Below are 22,755 nucleotides of genomic sequence, written 5' to 3'. Positions count from 1 at the left end.
AGCATTCTCCGTCCCCACCCAGCACTGTGCTTGCTGCTGACACGGGGCCCTTCGAAGCCGTTCTGATTCCTGCTGAGCGCGACCACTTACTCCCTGGGGGGACACGGAGGACTGAGGGCTCAGTTTGTGTGAAGGACGAGGGACAGCAAGCCCACCTCTAACCGCAGAGCACGGGCTCTGGTGTTGGAGGAGGGGCTTCTGCCGCCACTGTTCCTGTGGCTGACCTGTGTGCCTGCCAGTCTCCCACAGGGGGGCGGCTGCTCCCGCCCCGAGCGGACACACAGACCCTGAGCACAGCCCGTTGGAGGAGGACCAGGCAGTGGGTGTGAACGGACGCTCATGTTTAACTTCACACGCCACACATCTTAGCATCAGAATCACTGTTAAATCCACTCATGGAGCTTAATTTACCGCACGCCGGTGTAGACGCTTAGATGCTACTCCATAGTAAAATATGCTAAGGCATATTTTGAGAGCACAACTTACTTTTCCGCTTGATTTCTGCAGCTGGAGCTGATCAAATTCCAGAAGTTTCTTCCAGTCTTGGCGTTTGACAAAATAGAAGACTTCTTCGTAAGTGAGATCGATGCGGTAGTTGAAATCGCCGCACCAAAACACGTAATCGTGAGAGAAGATGTTTCTTCCCTGTCGTAAACAAAATCACAGTCATCCCGGCGACTTGCAAAGAAGGTGGGCGACGGGAGAAAAATTCACCATGCAGATAATACGCAGATGCGCTGTTTCTTAAAATGTTACTTAAAAAAAATGTCTTGTACTAGAGCATCTCGTCTTTCATTAATCCCATACACGTACTGAGGGGCTTTTGCGTAGCTTATTTTATTTTTTTTTAGTTTATTTATTTATTTTGAGAGAGTGAGCAAGAGCGAACACAGGGGAGGGGCAGAGCGCGAGGGAGAGAATCCCAAGCAGGATCCTGCCTGTCAGCCCGGAGCCCAACTCCGGGCTCAACCTGATGAACTGTGAGATCGTGACCTGAGCTGATATCAAGAGACTGAGCCACCCAGGCGCCCCTACGTGGCTTACTTTGCTTAAAATGAGGATGTTTTTGAGTGGTTTGAAGAAAGCTCAGCTCTAACTGGGGAAGCATGACTTCGTCCTTCGCTGCGCCCACCCCAGCTCCGTGACTGGCTGTGCTCCTGCTTTCTTTATGTCTACACACCCGAAGAAGAGCGGCCCCAAACATTCAGAGTTAGGAGGATCAGGCATAAGAAAATAAGTGAAAATGCTCAGAATGTACAACTTTGTAAAACGTCATGGATTTTGTCCATTTTCATCCTGTGACCCTCTGTTCCATTCTCAGCCCCTGCCCCCCGCGCCCCCCGCCTCCCCCCGCCCCTGTCCCGGTCCAGCCCACCCTGAGCCCGAGGTCCACCAGCACAGCTCTGGAGAGCACTGATCCTCGTCCTCTCTCCCTGCCGTGAATCACCAAAGACAATGACGGTGGCCACTATGCATCGCCCCTACCACCCATCCATAAGCACTGGGCTGTGTCCCGGGGCGCACTGCCCTCACGGCAACACTGGGCAGCATGCACTATGGGCTTTTAGATTAAAAAAGAAAGTTCAAAAAGCTTGCTGAAGTTACACCACTAATGCACAATAAATGCAACATTTGAACTCAGATCTGCCTAACTCCAGAATCTGTTTCTGCTATACCCCCACTCCCTGCAAACCACGACAGTAATCTGGGCGGAGGATTAAAACGATCACAACCAAATAAACGTGTAGAGCGCTGCTGTCCAACAGAACTTTGGCAGTGATGGAAATGTTCTCCATCTGTGCCGTCCAGAACGGGAGCAGCTGGCCACAGGCAGCCAGTCACAAGCAGCCAGTGAGTGGCCATCAAGAAATGTGGCCAGTGTAACCAAGGGATTTTTGTTTTATTTAATTTTAATTAATTTAAATTAAAATACTTGCTTGTGGCTAGAGCCTAGTCCGCCGGGCAGCACAGGTGTAGAGCATTAACTGATCGGCATCTGCAATTTTCTGTTGTTGGAAAAAAAGGCTCGTTTTGAGCCCTTTGAATACTTTGAATATGTCTAAAGTTTACTATTTCAAAACAGCACTTTAAGTGAGAAGGGTTGGACTATTTTTTTTAATGTTTATTTTTGAGAGAGAGAGACAGAGAGAGACAGACCATGAGCAGGGGAGGAGCAGAGAGAGAGGGAGACACAGACTCCGAAGCAGGCTCCAGGTTCTGAGCTGTCAGCACGGAGCCGGATGCGGGGCTCCAACTCATAGAGTATGTGATCACAACCTGAGCTGAAGTCAGATGCGTAACCGACTGAGCCACCCAGGCGCCCGTGGTTGGACTTTTTTTTTTTTTTTTTTTTTTTAAATGAAGAGACACACAGAGAAAACACGCATAATGTCCTACGTAAATTAGAAGACTACAAGTTGTAAATTTCCCAGCTCTGTTTCTTTTTTGGTCCAAGAAACAAAAACTACAGCAAAGACTACAGCACTAGCTGATGAAAATAAAAGAGTTTTTGCTTTGAGAGCCTATGCAGCCCAGTAAACAGGATGTCAGTTTTATGGGATCTATTTGGTCTCACACTCTGGAGCTCTGTGACCCAGCCAACGGTGTCACAGACACTGGCAGAACATGTGGTGAAAAGAGTTGGCCTCCCCTCACTGCTGGGAAACCGGTGGTTTGCACCAGGCTGAAGGTGTGCAGGCAGTCATGTTTATACAGGAAAGAGAACATTCAAATCTGAATTTGCAAAGAAGATCCGGGGGCTTTGGGATGGAAACCCCTGCCACCACCAGAGGGCAGCATGGCGCATATTATCTGCAACCTGGAGACCAGGTGGAAGGATCCAGGGCTCCTTAGTCAGGAATCCACAGATTCAAAAACCGGGCGTTTGGGGCGCCTGGGTGGCTCAGTGGGTTGGGCGTCCGACTTGATTTTGGCTCAGGTCATGATCTCACAGTCTGTGGGATCAAGCCCCGCATGGAGCTCTGCGCTCACCTCACAGGCCCTGCTTGGGATTCTCTCACTCTCTCTCTGCCCCTTTCCTGCCCTCACACAGTGTCTCTCTCTCTCAAAATAAATAAATAAACATTTTTTAAAAATTAAAAGTAAAAAAACGGGCGTTCTTAGCTGCAACAGAATACATATGTGAAGACCACAGATCTAAAGAAAACCAAGTCTCACACTGTCTGGATTCAGTTGTTCTCCACCAACTTGGACAGAGCATGGACCACAAGTGAGAAAATCGGAAAACACACAGGGATGCGACGAAAACGTATAACTGCATAAGGACTTGACGCGGGGCGTAGAACACTCCAGACCCCCTGGGCTCACCTCTGTTGTGCCATCCCAGCTCATCTCCCCTCCCCCAGCGCTGAGCCCCCAAGGGCAGGGACCCTCCAGCAGTCGCACCTCCGATGCCCGGCCTATACGGGCAGCTCAGAAAACCACGTGTGGGGCTGCGCCGAGCAGGGAGCCAGCACACGCGTCCCTGTCACATTCCGGGCCACCATCCACCCACGGCACGTTGCTCACCATCGGGAAACTGAGCTTCTGGGTGATCTCCCTGTAGTCGTCGTTCCTCTCCTTCACCTGGGCCTGCCCGGCCGTCAGGTGGCTGCACACGAAGCAGAGGCTGGTGCTGTGGAACTGGAAACGGATGCCCACGGCACCCTTGTTCCCCGCCTTTCCTCCCATGCCCGTCTTCACCGTGTCAATCGCCACGTCTCTGGAACACAGAATGCACACGGGTGGCGGCTCCTCAGCGGCCAAGAAGGACAAGCGGAAACCCGCTTCGCTCCAGAGAAGAGCTGGGCGGCAGCCTGGGGCTTGTGGCTCAGAATCTGTTTAATCACATCTTCAGCGGCCAGGCCATGTGGTGCCCAGCGCGCCACACTCTCCTCTCCCTGCTGACGGCTGCCTCCTGGGAGGCCTGGAGGACCGTCTCCACAGCCCCAACTCTCAAGCGCCCTGCGCTCACAGAACCACTCATGAAGCTGTCACTTCCATCCCCGCTTTCTGCTTCTCTGCCTGCGAAGCAGCACCGGCTTCCCCACCCCCGGCCCACACCTGCAGCCTTCCGGCAAAGCACGGGTGCTGCAGTCAGGTAATCCACGCATGTTAAGAGACAGGAAACAGCCAGTTATTTGTGCCCGGCTGGGTAGGCGGTTTCCATGCAGACTCCAGCTCGCATTCGAATGCCAGCCTGCAATTCCTACGAGTGAGTGTGCAGGTCCCCGGGACTGGAGACTGAGGCACACAGAGGTCTCCCCTGCTCCCTGGGACCAGCAGTCAGCAGACAAGGTGGCCAAGAAGCATAGGAGCTAAACGAGCTAAGGCTGAAGGAGAGGCTGGGGACCCTGGGCGGCATCTGGGAAATCTGGAGCTCCCCAGCACCACCCTCTCTCGTGGTTCATCTCTAACCTCTACCCTGACCTTACCTTCACTGACTTTTACCCACTCACTTTGGACACTGCCCGACTGCCAGAATGAACAGTCAGGGGGACACGGACTTAAAGATTTTCTGAGCATCATAGAAGGGGATTATGGGCACAGAGCCCAGTCTTGCTCTCCAAGCTCTGCCACGGGCACGCCTCCTCTCCTCTACTACACAGAGGTGTTCACCCAGGTAGCAGGAAAGGTTCAGCCCGGCAGGGGCGGTGAGAAAGACTGGAGGGAATGTTATGGACGTGGGAGAGACCCGGTAGCAATGGGAGGTTATGAGTCATCGAGGGAAAAGGTGAGTTAATCCCACACCTTACAATACACACGCACACATGTACACATGCATGCTCACACACACACACCACACATGTATACATGCGTGCACACACATATACACACACATGCACACTCACACTTTCCTAAGAGGACACCCATTTCCCAAGTGTTCTCTGCCTGACATTTACAAAGCTGTCACTTTAGGGACATTGCAATGGGGTGACAGTGGGAGAGGCTTTCTGCCCACATGTCTTATTTAGAACTCTTTTAAAGAGCTGGCATTTCCTGATGGGTTACTCAGCTCTTGGTCAGAGGCTTCCTGTCTAAAACTTCAACAAAAAATCCCTTTCCTTGCACAAAACTGAGTTTGGGAGACAACAATCACTCTTTCTGAAAGAGCTCAGCTTCCTGACCTGGAAGGTTCCCACTGTGGCTTTTTAGTCACCAGACAATATTCTATTCAGCCCAGTTTTTCCTTGGGGGGGTTGCTACATTGATTTAGAATAATGGCAAGTCCCGAACCTGGTGCAGGAGGGGGAGGGGGAGGAAGTCCGAACAAAACACCGAGACCAACAACCCCGTGTCCCCCAGACGTTAACTCAATGTTCTTACCTGATGAATGGGACATGGTATGGACGTACAAAGATATACAGACAGACGCCCACCAGCTGTGCCGAAGTCAAGAGAATGTACCTATGAGAGCGTGAGATGGCTTTCTGCAGCTGCTCACCCCACATCTTCCTGTTGGTGGTACTGGAAGAGAAAGAAACGCTCTACTGTCTGCTGGAGATGGGCCCTCCTACCCACAAACTCCTCCAGCCCTTAGTTTATTCTTTTTGTACAACTGGTGTCACACTGTCCCCACTCCCATGTTAGTTCCCCGCCTCAACTCCTGCCATGGACTATCTGTGTATTTCTGGTTGTACCATACACATCACAGCACACGTCTCACCCCACCCCCTCCACCTAAAACCCAATGCAGTACCTCGCTCATTAGAGCTGCACAGACCAGGTTTTATTATTTGTTCAGAAAAGTCCTTGAAATAAAACCAACAAAGAAAAGGTCCAGTTGACCTTACAGAAAACATTAATACAGTGGTTTTCTTTCCTTTGCATCCGGTGGAGGGAACAGAAACACCGTCTCCCTGCACTTACCCTTCTCACCTACCCCAGGAAAGGTGAGTCAGCACCCTTCCAGCCTGGCCCTCAGCCCACACCTTCCAGGTGCCCACATGCCAGCTCACAGCATGCCTCAGCCTCCACACACGGCTGAGAATATACAGCAATACCACGCCATCCTTCTATTTCCTTAATTTGCAAAGAAAGAGGAATCGGAGGTACACATCTGTGTGTGGAGAAGGAACGCAATCCCAAGTATCTACGCATCCGGGGTCCCAGGTTAGCGGACGCCGAAGCAGGATGGCCCAGAACCCCACTCCTAGCCAGACCCCTGGCTCAGGAAAGCCTCGGGTGAGTTTCAGGGTGCCGCCTGCACCCCTCGTGCCTGGATGCTCACCTGGCATTGACGATATTCCCTGCGCTCAGTTCCACCATCTCTTCAAACCCCACGGCAAATATGTCAGCTGGGCTGTCATCATCTGGGGGGGCAAAGGCCGGAGGTGAACGACAATCAGACGCAACAAGGCAAACTTGCGGGTCAGCAAACTCGCGGGGCACCGCGTTTGCCTCTTTGAGCCCAGGTGTGCCCCGGGTCCGGGTGCATGCATCCCGATGACTCAGTGAAGCTTCGTGTGGAGCCCCACCTTCCCTCACGTCCTGCTGTGCACGTGGCCTTTCCCTGTCTACATCCTGGGGCACGTTACTGACCCCTCCAGACCTCTGTTCCTTTCTTTGCAGAAGGGACAGTAACCACCATCTCACAAGGAGTTGTGAAGCATCCATCAGATGGCACGTGTGAACTACCCACTCCACCTGGCAGGTAGTAAGGGCACCATCCTGTCGGTCTCCCTTCCTTCCCGGTGACCAACACGTGCATCAGGCCCAAAGGCACGTGGGGACGTCACTGTCTCACACTTGCCTGTGTCCCTCAGTACTTTTCACAGTGCTGGGCCCAGCCTTGCCGGTTATGACTGACTGATGTGGCCCTTCCTGCCCCAGGGGACTGTCATCTCGGTGGTCGGAGCACGGAAAACCCTGTCCAGCTCGAGGTGGTGACAGCTGAGGTCTGCTACCGAAATGCAGTCTACAGGGCACACAGCCAGCCAAGGTGCTGCTCATCCGTTCTCTCTGGGTCCCCGTTAACAGGGAAGCTGAGGCTTTAACACGACCCCTGCCACATCTCTCCAGTGCCCCCCTGCCACCTTCTGCCACTCGGCTCCTGAGCCATCATTTCAGGCTGTGGTTCAAAGCACTGCACAAAGGGACACCCTGTGCTCCCTGATGCCATCGGGAAAGGCCAGGCTGTCCACTTCTTTCCCTGTTGGCCTCAGAGGGCAGCTTGGAAACTTCAACTTGACTGGCTTAGAGCTTCTCTTCTTTGTTTAAAGAAACACTACCCAATTCCTCTGATCTGCGGGCGACAGTCACCACAGCCCCTCCTCCCTCCTGAACCCGGTGAGTTTTTCCGGTTAGGGGGCGCTGCTGAGCCTGCGTCCCAATAATATGCCCCGCAAAGTGACAACAGCTTGCTGTCCCCACTCACCCTGCCGGCTGGCAAACAAAGAGCCATTTTTCGAAAAGGGGGAGGGAAGTTCTCTCTAACGTCCACAGCACATATGGGGCCTGCTCCGCTGGGCATTCTGAACGGTCCCCACCGACACAAGAATCCCAGGACCCCCGAACTGTGCGCTCCAGCTCTCCTGCACCTCGAGGCAGCAAGCGGGGTGCCGACCGTGCACGTGATGGTGGGGGGGGGGGTGGGCTCCAGGCACCTCTCAGGGCCGCTGTGGAGCATGAGAGGCTCTTACACGTCCACAGAGAACCGGATCACGGATCTCTTGCAGAATCCAAGGAAGCCTGAAAGAGCCAGGCCTCCACATAAATGCTGACTGCAGAAAATCATTTATTCTCCCAACCCTGCAATTCTGAGGCCATCCAATACTCCCTTGCATGATGTAAGACACAAGGTGAGGCGCCCAACTTGGGATTACTGTACTCCTAAAAGGCACACAAATTCTTTTGCAACTGCTTAGAGCGGATATGCAGACACAGGTGGCTGGGGAGAAGGCTGCGACACACGTGCTTGGTCAGCAGCAACACGACCCGTGCGCCTGGCTCTGGCCCAACTTCCGACGGCAACGTGGCTCCAGGAGCCACGTGCTCCTCCTCACGACAAGAAGGTTCTAATGAGCAAGACCCACAACTGCGAAATCTCTGTGTGTGAAGAGAGAGACTCCCCGCTTCGACAGCCCTTCCAAACATGCGGAAAAGGGAAGGCGTCAAATAATTGGCCAGGTGTGTCCTAGAAAGTTAGACCACGGCACTTTCTAAACTTTCTCAGGAGTGGGAGCACCAAATACCAACTCTCAGGAGGCACCGGCTGCGGAAAAGGTCAAACCGAGGCCCTCGTGGTCGCGACGGCTGCACGCACTCACCCGGGGACCCTGCCAGGCCCGAGAGCTTGGGGGAGTCCAGCAGCCAGTCGGCCAGCTCTGCCGTCCCGAGGAGGTTGCTCCTGAACTGCTTTCCTCCGTTCACGTTCCAGGTCCCCATGGCAATTCGGATCCGTCTGAAATGTGTGAATTCCGACTGGCGCTCTGCCATGGCTCTCAGGATCCTGGGGGTCACTGTGAGGAGGCACGAAAGGGCACAGGTGTGTGCATTGCACAACCACACGTGTCCTCCAGAAACCTGGAAGGAGCTCCCTGTCGGGACAGACAGCCGCAGGTCCTACAGATACGGGCCAAGCGCGCTCCTCGAGAAGATGGTGAGGGGCTAAGGCCACCATAGACACAGCACTTCCCTATGGCATCTTTTAAAAGTTTGTTTTTGCATTTTGAGAGAGAGAAGCGGGGGTGGGGGGTGGAGCGCAGAGGGAGAGGGAGGGAGAGAGGAGCCCAAGCAGGCTCCACACTCAGTGTGGAGCCCGACGTGAGGCTTGACCTCACGAACCGTGACATCACGACCTGAGCTGAAACCAAGAGCCAGATGCTTAACCGGCTGAGCCACCCAGGCAGCCCTCCCCTATGGCATGAAAACACAAGATCAGACACTCCCTTCTCTATAACCTTTACTTAACCAGAGCCCCACAGGCTAGGGCATGAGACCACAGGAAATCTCAGCCTCAGCATTCCATCCACAAGCCAGTGGGGACATAAGCAAGGGGACACTGCAACCTGCCATACTTTGTTATTTTTTGAATGTTTATTGTTTGAGAGAGAGAGCACAGAGGAGGAGCAGAGAGAGAAGAGGACAGAGGATCTGAAGTGGGCTCTGTGCTGACAGCAGAGACCAATGTGAGGCTTGAACCCATGAACTGCGAGATTATGGCCTGAGCTGAAGTCGGATGCTCAACTGACTGAGCCACCCAGGTGCCCTGACCTACCAGGCACCCCAGCCTGCCATACTTTAAATGCATACGTGTTAAACTTGGAATGTCTTAGCCCATCTTTGCCTTTTCCACCTTCCAGCCCTCAAGCCTGAGATGTTTTGTTTACCTCGGCCTCAAACCCTTAAAAAAGCATTACTCTGCGGGGCGCCTGGGTGGCGCAGTCGGTTAAGCGTCCGACTTCAGCCAGGTCACGATCTCGCGGTCCGTGAGTTCGAGCCCCGCGTCAGGCTCTGGGCTGATGGCTCGGAGCCTGGAGCCTGTTTCCGATTCTGTGTCTCCCTCTCTCTCTGCCCCTCCCCCGTTCATGCTCTGTCTCTCTCTGTCCCAAAAATAAATAAAAAACGTTGAAAAAAAAAATTAAAAAAAAAAAAAAAAAAAAAAAAAAAAAAAAAAAAAAGCATTACTCTGAACCACATCCACCCTCTGGATATCCACAATAGATTCCATTTTTTAAACTAGTGACTTACAGCAAATTTAAGTCATACCTACCTATCTACTTAATAAGACTCTGTGCTACTCAGACCTTCTCTCAGCTTTGGCTGAGCTTACCTTATTTCTAGGTCGATACAAATATCACCTTGGCTATTTAGAGTCAAGGGGGTGCCCCTATGGAATCATGAAAGCAGCAAAGGGCTCTGAAACCATTTTAAACATGGGCAAATTAATTTTCCAAAAATTTCTAGAACAAAACAAACGTTTTTCTAAAGAAAAATGCTAGCTTCTCCTCTTCTTCTCCACTAGCTCCATAGCATTTACAGTGTCCAGGGAATAAGAGATCATTAAGATTTCTTCAAAGAGGGGCACCTGGGTGGCTCGGTCAGTTAAGCGTCTGACTCTTAATTTCAGCTGAGGTCATGATTTCATGGTTTGTGGGTTCGAGCCCTGCATCGGGCTCTATGATGGATAACAGTGCTGAGTCTGCTTGGGATTCTCTCTCCCTCTCTCTCTCTCTCTCTCTCTCTGTCCCTCCCCTGCTTGCGCACTCTCTCTTTCAAAATAAATAAAATTTAAAAATTATTTTAAAAATTTCCTAAGAAACCTCTGGTTCATTCATTTGTGGAAGCTAAAAACCAACCAAAAAACCCTAAAAACCATGAACTGACAGACACAGAGAACAGACTGGGGGTTGAGTGGGATGGGGGGGAGAAGGGTGAAGGGAGTCTAAAGTTCCAGTTATGAAATCAGCAAGCCCTGAGACATAATGCACGGCAGGGCCACCATAGTCCACACTGTGCTGCATGTTTCGCAGTTGCTAAGAGAATAGATCTTGAAGGGTCTCATCGCAAGAAAAAAATATTTTTTTGGTAACTGTGCGCAGTGATGGATATTAACTAGACTTACCGTGATCATTTCACCATGTATACAAATAGCAAATCCTTATGCTGTACACATGAAACATGATGCCATATGTCAACTGTAGTTCAACTAACAAATAGAAACCTCTAGCTGTTGATAGAAGCATGACGGAGTTGCCCCCGAGAGAAGGTGTCCTCATCTCTGGAGACAACTACTCCCTCTATCAGTTCTACAGGGTCCTGGGGCCGTAACAAGCAGGAGGCCCCCCTCAATGGACACTCCCTGGGACAAATGATACCTGGCGATGGGACCAAGAATCCACTGGGGCTGAGAAAGGGTTTCTGGCAGGAGTTAGCACTCAAAGAAGCTGACACCTGTAGAATAGAACACGGACTCCTCCAGCATCTTCTCGACTTTTCCTTTCCTCTTGGCTCGGAAATATAGTCTAAACTAAGAAAGTACAGGAGTGGGCTCCCACTCAAGGCCAGAAAGAACGGGCTCCCAGGAAACACGGTGATAGCTGGTATCGCATTCATATTTTGTATATCCCTGTGCCTCAGTCATGCCAGGACCAGGTACCATTCAACTAGAGTCCATGCTTATAACCCAAAGCCCACCAGAATTATTTAAACTGTCCAATTCTAAGCTACTTACCCTCCTGCCTTTCCTGCAGAAATCCCAATAAAGAAACCCTCAATAAACCTCTGTATGGTATGCTCTCCATATCTAGGACCTGAGAGTATAATAACATTTTTTTAATCCGAGGTACAATTGGTATATAACGTAAGTCTCAGGTGTAAAACATTACAATTCTACATCTGAATGCACCACACAGTGACCACCACCAAAAGTCTCATTACCAACCATCACCATACATTTGACCTCCTTCACCCATTCCCCTACCCCCACCCCCTCTGGTAACTACTGATATGTTCTCTGTTTCTGTAAGTTTGTGTTTTTTATTTTAGATTCCACGTGAGTGAAATCACATGGTATCTGTCCTTCCCCATCTGGCTTATCTCTCACTAGCATAATATCTTCAAGGTCCATCCATGTTGTTGCAAATGGCAAGCTTTCATTCCTTTCTGTGGCCAAGTAGTATTCCAGTGTGTGTGTGTGTGTGTGTGTGTGTGTGTGTGTGTGTGTGTGTACCACATCTACTTTATCCATCTATTGATGGACACTGGCTTGTTCCGTTATCTTGGTTATTGTAAATAATACTGCAATAAACATAGGGGTGCATATATCTTTTTGAATCAATGTTTTTACATTCTTAAGCTAAATCCCCAGAAGTGGAACAGCTGGATCATATGGTAGTTCAATTCTTAATTTTCTGAAGAATCCTCCATACTGCTTTCTATAGTGGCTGCACTAATTTACATTACCACGAACAGCATACAAGGATTTCCTTATCTTTACAACCTCTCCAATACTTGCTACCTTTTTGATAATAGTACAACCGGTGTGAGATTATACCTTATTTTGGTTTTGATTTGCATCCCCTAGTAATGAGTGATGTTGAACATCTTCTCATGAGCTGGTTGGCCATCTATATGCCCTCTTCAGAAATACTGTAGGTCTATTCAGATCCTCTGCCCATTTTCTTTCATCTTTCATGTTTGGTTTTTTGTTGTTGAGTTGTAGGAGTTCTTTACATATTTTAGATATTAACCCCTTATCCAATATAGGATTTACAAAAATCTTCTCCTACTTAGTAGGGCTGCATTTTCATTTTGATGACAATTCCTTTCACTGTACAGAAGCTTTTCAGTTTGATGTAATCCCTTCTGTTTATTTGTGCTTTTGTTTCTCTTGCCTTTGGAATCAGATCCTACACACACACACACACACTGAGGAGCCTACCACCTGTTTTCTTCTAGGAATTTTATGTTTCAGGTCTTATATTCAAGTCTTTAATCCATTTTGAGTTGACTTTTGTGTATGGTGTAAGACAGTGGTCTAGTTTCATTCTTTTGCATGTGGCTGTCCAGTTTTCCCAACACCATTTATTGAAGGGAATGTCCTTTCTCCATTGTATGTTCTTGGCTCCTTTGTCATAAATTTCCTGTCTGTATATGCATGGGTTTCAATCTGGGCTTTCAATTCTGTTCCACTGTTCTGTGTGTCTATTTTTATGCCACTACTATGCTGTTTCACTATAACTTTATACTTTAGTTTGAAATCAGGGATCTTGAGATCTCCAGCTTTGTTCTTCTTTCTCAAGATTGCCTTGGCTATTTGAGGTCTTTTAGAATTATTTGTTCTAGTTCTGCGAAAAATGCCACTGGAATTGTGACAGGGATTGCACTGACTCTGTAGATTGCTTTGGGTAGTATGGACATTTTAATGATACGAATTCCTCCAATCCATGAGCACAGAATATCTTCCCATTTACTTGCCTCTGTTTCAATTTTGTTCATTAATGTCTTAATAGTTTTCAGAGTAGAGGTCTTTCATCTCCTTGGTTAAATTTATTGTAGGTATTCTTTTTGATGCAATTATAAACGCAGCTGTTTTCTTAATTTGTCTGATAACTTATTAGCTTATAAAAGCCTGCAGACTTCTGTATGTCGATTTTGTATCCTAGTACTTCACTAAATTCGTTTATTAGTTCTAACAGTTTTTGGTGGAGTCTTTTGGGTTTTCTATATATAGTATGTCATCTGTAAATAGCAACTGTTTTATTCTTCCTTTCTAATTTGGATGCCTTTTCTTCTTCTTGCCTAATTGCTGTGGGTTAGACTTCTAATATTCATTGAATAAAAGTGGCAAGAGTGGGCATCTTTGTCTTGTTCCCATTCTCAGGAACAAGAGTATGTTGTTAGCTGTGGGTTTGTCATACATAAGCTTCGTTATGTTTAGGTAAATTTCCTCTATACCCATGTTGTTGAGAGTTTTTATCAGGAATAGATGTTGAATTTTGTCAAATGCTTTTTCTGTATCTATTGAGATGATCAACACGATTTTTATCCTTCATTTTGTTAATGTGGTTTATCAGTTGATTGATTTGTGGATATTGAACCACCCCTGCATCACAGGAATAAATCCCTCTTGATCAAGGTAAATTACCACTTTGATGTGTTGTTGAATTTACTCTGATATTTTATTGCAATTTTTTACATCAGTGTTCATCAGTGATACTGGCCTGCAAGTGTGTGTGTGTGTGGGGGGGGGCATCCTTCTCTGGTTTTGGTATCAGGATAATGATGGCCTCATAAGAGGAGTTTGGAAGTATCCCCCCTTTTCAACTTTTTGGAAGAGTTGAAAAGGATAGATATTAAGTCTTATCTTTGAACATTTGGTAGAATTCACCAGTGATGCCTTCGGGTCATGGACTTATGTTTGTTGGGAGGGTTTTTTTATTTGTTCGTTTTTAATTTTCAGCCACTCTATTTTTTCAAATCTCTATGCCCCACAGGGGGCTTGAACTCACAACCCTGAGGTCAACGGTTGTATGTTCTACCAACTGAGCTAGCCAGGAGCCCCTTTTGGGAGGTTTTTGATTATTGATTCAATCTCCTTACTAGGAATCAGTCTATTCAGATTTCGTATTTCTTCATGATTCAGTCTTGGAAGAAGGGCATTTCTCCATATCTTCTAGGTTGTCTGATTTGTTGGCATAGAACTATTTGCAGTAGTCTTCTGTGATCCTTTGTATTTCTGTGGTGTCAGCTCCAATTTCTCCTCTTTCATTTATGATTAGCAACCTTTTTCGTGGATGGTCTAAGCTAAAAGTTTATCAATTTTGTTTTATCTTTTCAAAGAACCAACCCTTAGTTTTATATATCTTTTCTACTGCTTTTAAATCTCTTATTTCATTTATTTCCACTCTTTTATCATTTCCTTCCTTCTACTGACTTTGGGCTTCATTTATTCTTCTTTTTCTAGTTCCTTCAGTTGTAAAGATAGATTGTTTGAGCTTTCTCTTGCTTCCGAGGTAGACCTGTATTGTTATGATCTTTCCCCTTAGAAGTGCTTTTGCTGTATCTCAAAGATTTGGGTATGTTGTATTTGGTTTTTGTTTTGTTTGTTTATTTTGGTCTCTAGGTATCCTTTGATTTCTTCCTTCCTTCCTTTGCTGACCCATCACTGGTTTTTCAGTAGCATGTTGTTTAATCTCCACATTTTTGTGTTTTTTCCCCAGTTTTCTCATAATTGAGTTCTAGTTTCATACCATTGTGATCAGAGAAGATGCTTGATATGATTGCAATCTTCTTGAATTTATTAAGACTAGTTTTGTGGCCTAACATATGATGCATCCCAAAGAATGTTCCATCTATACTTGAGAAGAATGTGTTCTCTGTTGCTTTGGGGTGGAATATTCTGTTTATGCCTGTTAAGTCCATCCGGTCTAATGTGTTAAGGCCATTGTCTCCTTATTCATTTTCTGTCTGGATGATTTACCCATTGATGTAAATGGGGTATTAAAGTCCCTTGCTCTTTCTGTACTGCTGTCAAGCCCCCCCTTTAGGTCTGTTAATATTTGTAGATCTTAGAGCTTATACGTTTGGCGTATATATACTTATACGTGTTATGTATCTTTTTGTTTAATGGACCCCTTTATCATTATGTAATACCCCTTCTTTGTCTATTGTTAGTCTTTCTTTGAAAGTCTCTCTCGTCTGCTAGGAGCATAGCTACACCAGCTTTCTTCTTGTTCTCATCTGCATAAAACATCTTTTCCCATCATCTCATTTTCGGTCTACAGGTCCCTACTTCTGAGGAATAAACTCTGTTTTTTCCTGAGCCTCCTCTTGCAGCTGCACAAGACTGACTGTCTCATACAAGAATACAAAACACAGCTGCAAGCAGTGAGGCTGAGGTCAGGGCCAGAAGTGCATGCACAGAAGCTCAGCTCAGGGGAGTGTCACTACCTGCCATTTGACATTGCACGAGGAGGAGGGGGAAGGGCTGGCCAGCACCCCCAACACACATACTCCCTCTGGGCAGCAGGGCAGCTGGCACCTCCACACAGTGGAGTGGGAACCCTCTTACCCAGCAGGGCCGTGTTGTCCAGGAGTACCCTTCCTCTGTCTGCAGACTCCTCGGTATAGACATCCCCCACGAGCAGCAGCTTGATGGCCTCCTGCTTCACCCCGTCAAAGAAGTTGGACTGGATAGTGCGAGACACGGACCGGGCCCCGTCCTTCAGCTTCCCCACCTGCCATGAGCCAGACCACAGGCTGTAAGAGGGATCCGTGCAGGCCCTCCCTTGCCCCCTGTGGTCTGCCCCTACCTTAGCCTTCCCTTCCAGGGCCCGGCTGCCCGTGAACATCTTGCTCAGGCTGTGCCCATTCAGAGACCACATGGCTTTGAAGGACTCCACGAAGCGGTCAGCAATGGGCTTGGAGTTCAGCCCCAGGCTCTCGAGCTGCAGGTGGAGAACCTGGGTGACAAGAAAGGGACAGGTGTCACTGTCTGCTCACCTGGAAGCTCCTGGCTGCCACAGCTGCCTCGGGTGACTTTCACCAGGCATTATCTCAGGGAGCTCCTTATTCGGCAGATTCTGGGTCGCCCTGTACCCCTCTAGAGACTGAGGAATGCTCACAGCAAAGAACAGGACTTCCCACCACAACTCACCCGTATTTCGTCCAACTTTGTCTTTATCATTCCACCAGCCCTCCTCTGGCTCCCTTACTCCGGACCACCTCCCGATGCCCCACCCCTGAGCAGCAGAGGGGTGGCGAGCGAGCAGGGAGAGCTGGCAGGCAGCAGTGACTCCACCCCTCCTCCCAGCAGTGAGCCAGGAGAGGTCGCCCAGGCACTGGGCCAGCGGGCCATGGGACAGGCTCTGGTCTCCCTCCCAGGCTTCCGATCATCTCAGCCAGCCTCACGCTGCCCCTGCCAAACTGTATTCGTGGTAATTGTGACACAGAACTACTGTTTTTCAAGGTGTCACCTGGACCTCTGTGCCACCATCTCCGGGATGCATTCCCAAAAGTGTGCCTACAAACGGGATGAAGGCATGCTGTGAACGGGCAGGCCAGCCGCCCAGGAGCACCTCTCGGATGCCTGCCACATCTCTGCCCCACCTCCTCACAGGTAGAAAGTTAGCCCAGTGATGTCACCCTCATCTTGCTGATGGAAGGCATGGGACACGGCCCGGGTGGCCCGAGGGGCTTCACGACGCAGGGACAGACCTCGAGTGCAATAAAGCTCTGCACGGTGTTGGTTCGGTCCAGGCAATCGAGACAGTTCATCCGCAGCGTGCCTTTCTGAAAACTTAGGAAAACGAGAAATGCAAATGGTTACAAGTTGTGGTCAGGGGAACGACAGCCATAGAAGAATGGCCTGTAGACTCCCAAACAAAATGGTACCAGGAGTCACCTATTCTAGTGGCCCCCCCAGAACCCCCGGCATACACCCTGAGGGACCCCAGCACCGCTGGAGTGGCACGTACCCTTCTCAGCAGTCTGCACACCTGGGTCATTATAAAATACGCCAATTCTCATCATTTGCCATAGTTAGGTTCCAGAAAGCTGCCGTGAACAATTCGTGCGTCGTACCATTGGCAGATCAGCAAATGCTGAACTACTGCTTCTAGAAGAATGCGGGGTGAGGTTCCCCCGAGTCTCTGTTCACACATCTCCATCAGATGATCGACATGTAACCTTGTTTTATGTGTATTTCTGTGTAAAGCCACCTTAATACATATCGTCGATCCATTAACCCTGAACTCGCAGCCAACAGCACATAACACACCCGAACACAGCTTCTCCATCACACGTATTTCCCCCATTCGGCACATCACAGCCTTCCTGCGCTCGGGAACACCAGGCGGCGCTTAGCGATATGTTCGGGGGCCATTTTAAACAGTGAGATCACCAATAAGATGCATAAAAATGTGACTGCGTGGCACTAAACAGACCACAGAAAGGACACTTTCTAGTAGAAGTGCTGAAACAGAAGGCACAGCATCACCTTACACCCTGAGTGACTGCAATTCTTCACGGTTCTGAGCAGGTCCGTGACGACCGTGATGGGGCCATAAGGATGGATTTGGGGGGTTACAAATAAATTTTAGCAAGTGGACAAATCTGCAAATACAGAATCTGTGAAAAGTGAGGATCGACTGCATTGTGACTTGAGGAAAGCAGGCTTCCTTTTTCCGCTCAGCTCTGAGCAGGAAACTCCAGACCCCAGTGTCCTCGGGCAATGGGGCTCATGCCAACTGTCCCTTTCACTCATGTGGGCTTTCATCAGTTTGGGCAATAAGTTCTTTTTCTTTTTTTTTTTTTTAATGTTTATTTGAGAGTGAGTGAGCATAGGGGAGAGGGGGAGAGAGGGTAAGAGAGAATCCCAAGCAGTCTCCGTCCTGTCAGCGTAGAGCCCGATGTGGCACTCGAACTCACAAACCATGAGATCATGAGCTGAGCTGAAATCAAGAACTGGACGCTCAACCGACTGAGCCCCCCAGGCGCCCCTCCATGATACGGTCTATGGTCACCATAACTCTATGTTTCAGCCTAGTCCATTTATAATAATTTATTTTGCCAGAAAACCAGGCTTCACCATCTTCTCACAAACCTCAAGAGCACGTTCTGAAGGTGGGAAGGTGAAGGACGAGGCTGGAACCCGGGACTCCCCCCCCCCATCCCTGAGCCTGTGCTCCAGGAAACTGCAAGGGCAGCTGAGCAGCAAGGGGGGCGCCCAGCCCCGGAGGCCCCCGGCCGCTCCACTAGTCACCAGGCGGGAGCATGAGGACGCAGGTGGAGACTCACCGTGGACTTACATTCTCGCCCTTGGTAAACACACCAAAGTCATCCCAGTGGAGCTTCAACTGGGGCCTCAACAAGTTCTCCAACTTCTCTAGCTTCCCGCCTTTGGCAAGTTGATGGAAGTCAAAGTTTATCATAGGCGTGTCGCCGGCGTGGCAAGAAGCCCAGAGCAACTTCTGAAAGTGGAAAGGGAAAGGGTGGCAGGGGAAGGAGGGAAGGGACGCAGTGACAGCACAGCTGGAGCCGTGTGGCTCCCCAAGGCACTCGCTCGAGCACACGGTTTAGCTTTAAGGCATTATGGTGGACCAAGCTGTTCATCGGTCCTGACCCTGAGAGAGAAGAACAAAGACTTGGAGGACCATACCACACAGAGCATCTTGCCTGCAGAAGGGGAGAAGGTCCACCCTGGGCAAAACACAGCCAGAGCAGGTCTGGCTCCGTGGGGCAGCTCACAGCCCTGTACTGACATCACCCTCCCGCAGGACTCTTGGGCGGGCGCTGATGATGGAAGGACCACTCTGTTCTGCAGGCACCCAAGCACCACGGGCCCATTAGGGGCAGGGAGGCCCAGCAGGCTGTGGAGCTCATAATGCAGCTCCCTGTTGCCCTGGTAACCAGTCCCATACTGACAAGTGAAGCCTCAGGTGGGTGGGCTCAGAGGTGTCCAGTTCTCCCATCAAGGTCCTCTGGATCCCCGTGAAGGGAGATGCCTGAGGCACAGCCCAGTAAAACTTCAGGATGGGGGTGACCGGTGGCCAGGGCCAGTGGGCCCAGGCTGGCACCTGACCTGGAAGGGAGGCGGGGCCAGAGATGGGGACACATAGCAGGTGGGCTCCAGGCAGCTTGGTACTCCCGACCGAGGCCTCTCTTCCACACGAGGAACCTCCCTGGCCACTCCTTGGCTCTCTCGAGAGTCCCGTGACAGAAGATGAACCGGGTGCCTTGCCAGAGCACCTGGTCCCTGGTCTGTCCCACCCCAGGCCCTCCTGCGTAGTTTCAGGTCAGGCTTGTCCAGAGAGTCTAATGACTCTGAAAGACTAGAAGGACTTTAAGCCTTGTGGCCCCTCCAACTCAAAGTGCCCATCCACTGTGAGCCAGAATGCCAATCAGTGCGTGGCTGCGAGCGTCGGGAAAGTCTGGCTATGAAAAAGAAGTCAGCTGAGCTGACTAGCGTACCTCTTAGCGACTTTACATTTTGGAGCGAGCACCTTGGCTAGTTGTGGCCTGAGGGACTGCAGGTTGCAAGCTGGCAGCCGGTGCACGGGCCTCGGGGCTGAGGGAGCCACAGCTCTACATGACACCGGCTGGTCACCTCCAGGTGGCATCCACCTCCTCCCTCCTACCTGCCCAGCAGCCCACCTTCCTCCTGCTGGGCCACTGGACCACGGCTGCCTCCAGCCCCGCTAGTGACAGAGGAGCCTGTCAGCAGGGGGCACTTCCATCAGCTGACGGGAGGACGCTGAGGACGTCCTCTCCCCACAGCTCACGGCATAAAGGGAAAAGAGATTCTTGGGTTTTCCCTTTCCTTAAAGTAAGCTGCCAACGTTGCTGCCAAGAGGGTAGGGAGGGGGGACAGCTCAGCAAGCTTGCTACACACCAAACAGGAAGAGCAGGTCTGGCCAAATGAAACTGGCCACCAGAAAGTCTGATCTGAGCACATGGCTTTTCCAAGCAGAGTGAAACGAGCACCCGCTGGGGTTCAGCTCCTACCGGCCAGAGGTCGGGGGTCAGGAAGGCAGCAAACACCACCTCCCATGAGGCTTCGCAGGAGGAGAGGTCTGATTTCACTCTCCCCATATGTGGCTTCCCTGCCCTTGGAACAACCAAAGGGCTTCTCTCCGTGAAGTGAGGGACATGGGCCACTGAGAAAGGGGCGTGGAGGTCGCCCACAGCTCATTCTGGAACTTTTCACGTAGTAGACTGAATATACACAGGAGCTCTGGGAACAGAAGGCCCCGTTTCCTTCCCTGGGTAGGCCCCTCCCCCTTACACCAGCCCCAAAAGTGCCCAGACAGCCTCAGGGAGCCCGTGGGGAGCCAGGCAAAGGAAGCTGCTTTCTGGGGCGGCCCAGACAGGGATGGGAGATTTGAAGGCCGAAGTTAAGCAGGAGGAAATCATGTAAGATTCCCTGCTTTACACTGAGCGGGAGCCCTTAAGAGCTCCACCGAGTGCCCCGCAGGTGTCTGGGTGAGCTCGCCAGGAGGCGCTGACCAGCAGCAGAGCCAGACCAAGCAAGGAAAGGGGAGCTCAGGCGCCCTGAGCAGTCAGGGATTGCGGGGCGAAGCCCAAACGTGTGCGGGTGTACGTGTGTCCAAGAGAACCAGGCAAAGGGGCCTGGCTATGCAGAGCCCTCAGAGCCCCAGTGTGAGTCTGGAGGAAGCACAGCTGGAGGAGGGAGATGCTTTGTTTTGACTTTGAGCAAATTCTCTAACCATCAGTTCATAAACATTAAATTTCGTACATCAGGAGCCCAAATCACCTAAGGCTATAGAGCTGATGGGGAAAAACTCCCAGACGAGGCGAGAGCAGTGCTATTGTTCCCAGTCCAGCACAGAAGCTTGCCTCTGAGCAGGGGCCCCTCACCCAACACCCCCAGGGCCTTTACCTTGAAGGCTCTGTTGAGCACCTCCTCTCCGCCTCTGCTCCCCAGCAGGTTCACGACCACTTGCTTCCCATACTGCTCCTTCAGAAGCACCATATGCCTACAACGGAGCAGGGCGGCACCGTGAGCCCACATCACCAGGACAGAGGCTGACGGCTCCACCCTCGAGGGGAGAGGGTACAGGAGGGACCTGCATGGCACTAGAGGTCCGGGCTGAGCTGTTCTCCAGGACACAAAATGGGTGGGGTTGGGGGGGTTGCGGGGAGAAAACCAGTCTCTCCCAGCCACCAACCCCACTGTCAGGGACAAGCATGTCTACAGTCCGTTTGCATGAAAGGCTCGGGCCAAGAACTTACAGCACATCAGACTTCTAAACAAGCAGAACGCTAGACAGAGGAAATGCCGCACTTCCTGTAAAGTCCCCCCCTTAAATCTAGAACAGCTAACACAGCTTCATAAGGGCAACATGCATGTCTGTGAAATTAATCTCTAATTTCACTTGGTACCTTCCTTCTCTAAACCAGAAAAGCTGGTAGGAGGGCTGTTAACCTCAGTGTTTTTTATCTAAGCACATTATATTTCATTATGTTTAACCCAAACAAGAAGGCACAGTAAAATTTCAAGCTTTAGGAAAATATTCATAGATCAAGGACTTTTAAAAATACAAATGTTGAGGGGCGCCTGGGTGGCGCAGTCGGTTAAGCATCCGACTTCAGCCAGGTCACGATCTCGCGGTCTGTGAGTTCGAGCCCCGTGTCAGGCTCTGGGCTGATGGCTCGGAGCCTGGAGCCTGTTTCCGATTCTGTGTCTCCCTCTCTCTCTGCCCCTCCCCCGTTCATGCTCTGTCTCTCTCTGTCCCAAAAATAAAAAAAAATAAAAAAAAAAAAAGTTGAAAAAAAAAAAATAAAATACTGGGGAGAGACTAATATTTATCCTTTATTACCAGCTTTTGAAAAGTTAACTTTATAATCTTAATCATGGTAGGAATGCTTAAATATAATTTAAAAAAAAACACAGGGAGAGGACAATGCAACAAGCAGATGTAAACTGTATTTTCCTCATGCAGTCTTTTGCCTAAATATGGAAAAAAGACTAGACGATGATGGCACACCACACCGTTAAAAGTGGTGGAATTTTACGTGACTTAAAATTCGTTTCCTCCTTATACATTCTTGTATTTTCTGAATTTCTAGGGTATGTTTCTTTTATAAACCCATTTTAAGTTGATTAGCACAAACGAACCAATGTCAGCCCAATAAAGGAAAAAAATCCTCTCGTGCCAACTTCGAGGGATAGCACAGTATAGTAGAATATGGATCCTGAACGGGGCAGTTTGAATTTAGGTCGTCTGCTGACTAGCTAAGGGCGAGCTCCTAGCTCCGTGTGTGTGGGAATTCTCTAGGGATGCTCCTGGCAGCCCTTTCCTCCCTGCGATCCTCAACTGCCCCCCCAACTCCCACCCACCCGAAGAGGTGTGGCTCCATCAGATTGGCGCAGTCAGGGCCGCCGCACAAGCCCGGGCTCTGTCCCCAGGGCGTGCCACACGGCAGCAACCCTGGTGAAGGTACCAGAAGAAACGGGATGTGCGTGGCTCAGCCCCTCTGGACTCTCCCGAGTCTGCCTGCCTGGGGAAGCTGTGTCCCGGCCGGAGGTCAGACCCATGGAGCCAACAGGGAGGGGCCTCTGCTCTGGTGGCAAGTCTGAGCTGCCCAGCTCTGCCGGTCACGGAGTGAGCACCGGTGATTCAAGGCTGAAATGTGCGGAAGCCCACAGTGGCCACGCGTGCAAGCTGCCTCCCACAGTGCAGCTTGTCAGAGATCAGGCTGGCGTGTGACCCCTGCCCCCCCCACCCCCGCCCCACGCAGCGACTACACCTGCGTCTCAAAGGATTCCAAACCCAGAGGTGGATGAGAAAC

General features: G+C 50.2%; 1 protein-coding gene across 4 annotated transcripts in view; it reads right to left on the bottom strand.

Annotated features, from left to right (window-relative positions):
* The window catches only part of SYNJ2 (synaptojanin 2), a 106,185-nt gene that overhangs the window by 20,460 nt on the left and 62,970 nt on the right, over nt 1–22,755 (bottom strand). For 3 of the 4 annotated variants that reach the window (XM_058735772.1, XM_058735769.1, XM_058735771.1), the window contains exons 7-16: nt 20,843–20,939; nt 18,241–18,413; nt 16,660–16,741; nt 15,756–15,905; nt 15,515–15,680; nt 8,268–8,459; nt 6,230–6,311; nt 5,326–5,466; nt 3,529–3,721; nt 487–645 (exon numbers count right to left, since the gene is read on the bottom strand). In XM_058735772.1, coding sequence (XP_058591755.1) covers nt 487–645; nt 3,529–3,721; nt 5,326–5,466; nt 6,230–6,311; nt 8,268–8,459; nt 15,515–15,680; nt 15,756–15,905; nt 16,660–16,741; nt 18,241–18,413; nt 20,843–20,939 — 1,435 coding nt within the window. The remainder of the gene's footprint in view (nt 1–486; nt 646–3,528; nt 3,722–5,325; nt 5,467–6,229; nt 6,312–8,267; nt 8,460–15,514; nt 15,681–15,755; nt 15,906–16,659; nt 16,742–18,240; nt 18,414–20,842; nt 20,940–22,755) is intronic. The other variant, XM_058735770.1, reaches the window with a different exon arrangement.

Source organism: Neofelis nebulosa, chromosome 6 (genome assembly GCF_028018385.1).
Source record: "Neofelis nebulosa isolate mNeoNeb1 chromosome 6, mNeoNeb1.pri, whole genome shotgun sequence".
Taxonomy (NCBI): Eukaryota; Metazoa; Chordata; class Mammalia; order Carnivora; family Felidae; genus Neofelis; species Neofelis nebulosa.
The sequence above is the reverse complement of the archived record's forward strand: the minus strand, read 5'-3'. Positions and strand labels throughout refer to the sequence as shown.